The 2,427-nt window shown below is 40.6% G+C and overlaps 1 protein-coding gene across 1 annotated transcript in view; it reads left to right on the top strand.

Moving 5' to 3' along the window:
- fkbp16 (FKBP prolyl isomerase 16) overlaps positions 1-2,427 on the top strand; it is a 37,637-nt gene that overhangs the window by 2,122 nt on the left and 33,088 nt on the right. The window contains exons 2-3 of the mRNA XM_038706918.1: positions 177-346; positions 1,109-1,197. Of these exons, the coding sequence (XP_038562846.1) occupies positions 177-346; positions 1,109-1,197 (259 nt within the window). The remainder of the gene's footprint in view (positions 1-176; positions 347-1,108; positions 1,198-2,427) is intronic.

Genomic DNA, 2,427 nt, shown 5'->3' with positions numbered 1-2,427 from the left:
GTGAGGATACACATGTAGAGAAACACTTTAAGACCTAGTTGGAAATCTCACTAATTTACCAGTAACTACTGATCAAGTTTGGTGTGTTTGTGGCTGTTTCTGAGCATGTGTTTACCAATAACTAGAAGATTAAGCTGGCTTCCTCCTGCATGACCTTCACTTCTTTGCTCATGCAGAGGACCGGCTGTTGAGGAAGAAGGTGTTGGAGTCCACGGCTCCACACAGCCTGCGCCCCACCTGGGGCCAGGAGGTTACTGTCAAGATGCAGTGTGTCCTTGAGGACCGCACTGTGGTGGAGAAGGACTGCAAGCTAGTCTTTGTTATTGGAGAGGGAGATGTAAACCAGGTAAAAGCTTTTAACCCTAAACCTAACCCTTTTCTTGAACAGGGTAGTTTTCTCCAGTGTAGAGCACGTATATATATTACATCAAACTTCATTAGTGCCCAAAAGAGACTGTGAAAGGGAAACAAGAGTCTACAGCCATGTTTGCAGCTCTGTAAGGCTGTTCCTAGGTACAAAGGTGCATTGAGCTAAATGCTAACATCACAATGGCAATGCTAACATGCTGATGTAAAGCAGGTATAATGTTTACCATGTTGGCTATCTTAGTTTAGCGTGTTATCATACTAACATCTGCTAATTAGCACAAAACAAAATGCAGCTTTAGTTTTGTGTATCAGGAACCATACTATTGGAACATGAATGTGTGCGCAAAGTTTCAATCCATCCAATAGTTATTGAGACTTTTCAATCAAAATCAGAAATGTCAACTTTGACATTTCAACCTTGACCAACAACCTCATGTTGGCGTTAAAGGAAAAGTCAGGGGATCACCAAAATCCTTGTCATTAATCCTGTGGGAACCACAAATATGTGTACCAAATTTTATGGCAATCTGTCCAGTAGTTGTTAATATGTTGCAGTCTGAACCAACTGGCCGATATCCCTAGACCCAGTATGGATAAAAAGCTGGGCCACATGTCTGAAACTCGAAATTCCTCATCAGATGTTGTAGTCACTTAAGGAAATGCACAACATAATGTTATGCTTATTTTGTGTACTTATGTTCAGTCCTCTAAATAACGCATTGTTTTTTGACACATGTAGGCCCTGGAGGAGTGTGTCATATCCATGCAGAAGGGCGAGATCACATTACTGCTGGCAGATTCACAGTATGGTTATGGGCTTCTGGGAAGGTAAGGATTTTCCAGTTATTGTTGTTTAGTGGAAAATTATTGAATTAAGGAGCATGTTGAAGCAGAAACAATGCTTGGCCAGTGATATATTTCTCTAAGTATTATCTCAACAAGAAGCCCCGGCCTCTTGTACCTGTTGCTGTAGGGGCAGTCTGGTTATCCAGGGGTAGCGGGGTTAATGAACCATAAACAGGAGCAGATGGCTTCTTCTTAACACCATTCAGAGGCAGCCTATCAATGGTGTGTTTGTAACCTCCCAACCTATGGGAGGACACCACTCATATTACGGCCACTGGCTTAGCTTTATCACCTTTTCACCATTAAAGAGCCAGTATAAATACAGAGGAGACTGGTGTGTCGCTGACGAAAGCCCGTTGTTTATAGTTTTATGTTTACTTTAGATAACCTGGACATGTGACAACGAGACATTAATGTACCACAATGATTTGATGAGATTCTTTTTAGGTTGGACTAGAGGAAAAAAAGTAATTGCAAAGGTGTTTAATATGATTTAATTTGTTTCATGGCTGATCATGTTTTCTCTGCTGTAAGGCTTATAAAGCAGATCGTAATATACTGTATATAAAGGAAATTTCATTAACAGCATAATTGTGACTATTAATTCAAGCAATAATTTCAACTCTTTGCCAGTGTTACCCATTAGAGGTAATTAAAAATTATTAAATAGAAAAAAACCCTCAACCTAGAGCCATGTGTGCTCTGATTGGACAGCAGTTTTCCAGTCGGCTACTATCAACTGAAACATAAAAGCTGGATAAAATCCCCCCAAAAAAGAGTTTGCCTGCAGTTTTATGGGTATGTGCTGTGCAACATGTAGGACATACTGTACAATTAACAGAGTAGCCGTACAGAGGAGTAATGCACAACATGTTCTGGCATCTAGAATTATTGTGGCAGTAATACCCTAAAGCCAGAGCTAAATTCATTAATTTAATGCATTTTTACAGGCTGAAAGTAAAACACAGTACATCTGAACTTTGTTGACGACATAATGTTCTAAACATTGTGTTGAACATGTTTTTTTCAGTGTGTGTGTGTGTGTGTGTGTGTGTACTACACTGATTCAGCCTCTTCTTTGTGCTGTGTGTGAGGTCTTGTTTATATCATGGAGCTCTATGAAGGGGAAGATGGGACATGGGGTGTGGGAGGTTAGAGCGAGGAGTCTCTGAGGTGTTGTCTAGAGTCTTGCCCTCTGTCGTGTGAGGAGAA

Source organism: Micropterus salmoides, unplaced genomic scaffold (genome assembly GCF_014851395.1).
Source record: "Micropterus salmoides isolate LMB-PRFRI ecotype aquatic unplaced genomic scaffold, ASM1485139v1 Ms_hic_scaffold_8, whole genome shotgun sequence".
NCBI lineage: Eukaryota > Metazoa > Chordata > Actinopteri > Centrarchiformes > Centrarchidae > Micropterus > Micropterus salmoides.
This window is presented reverse-complemented; position numbering and strand designations above follow the sequence as displayed.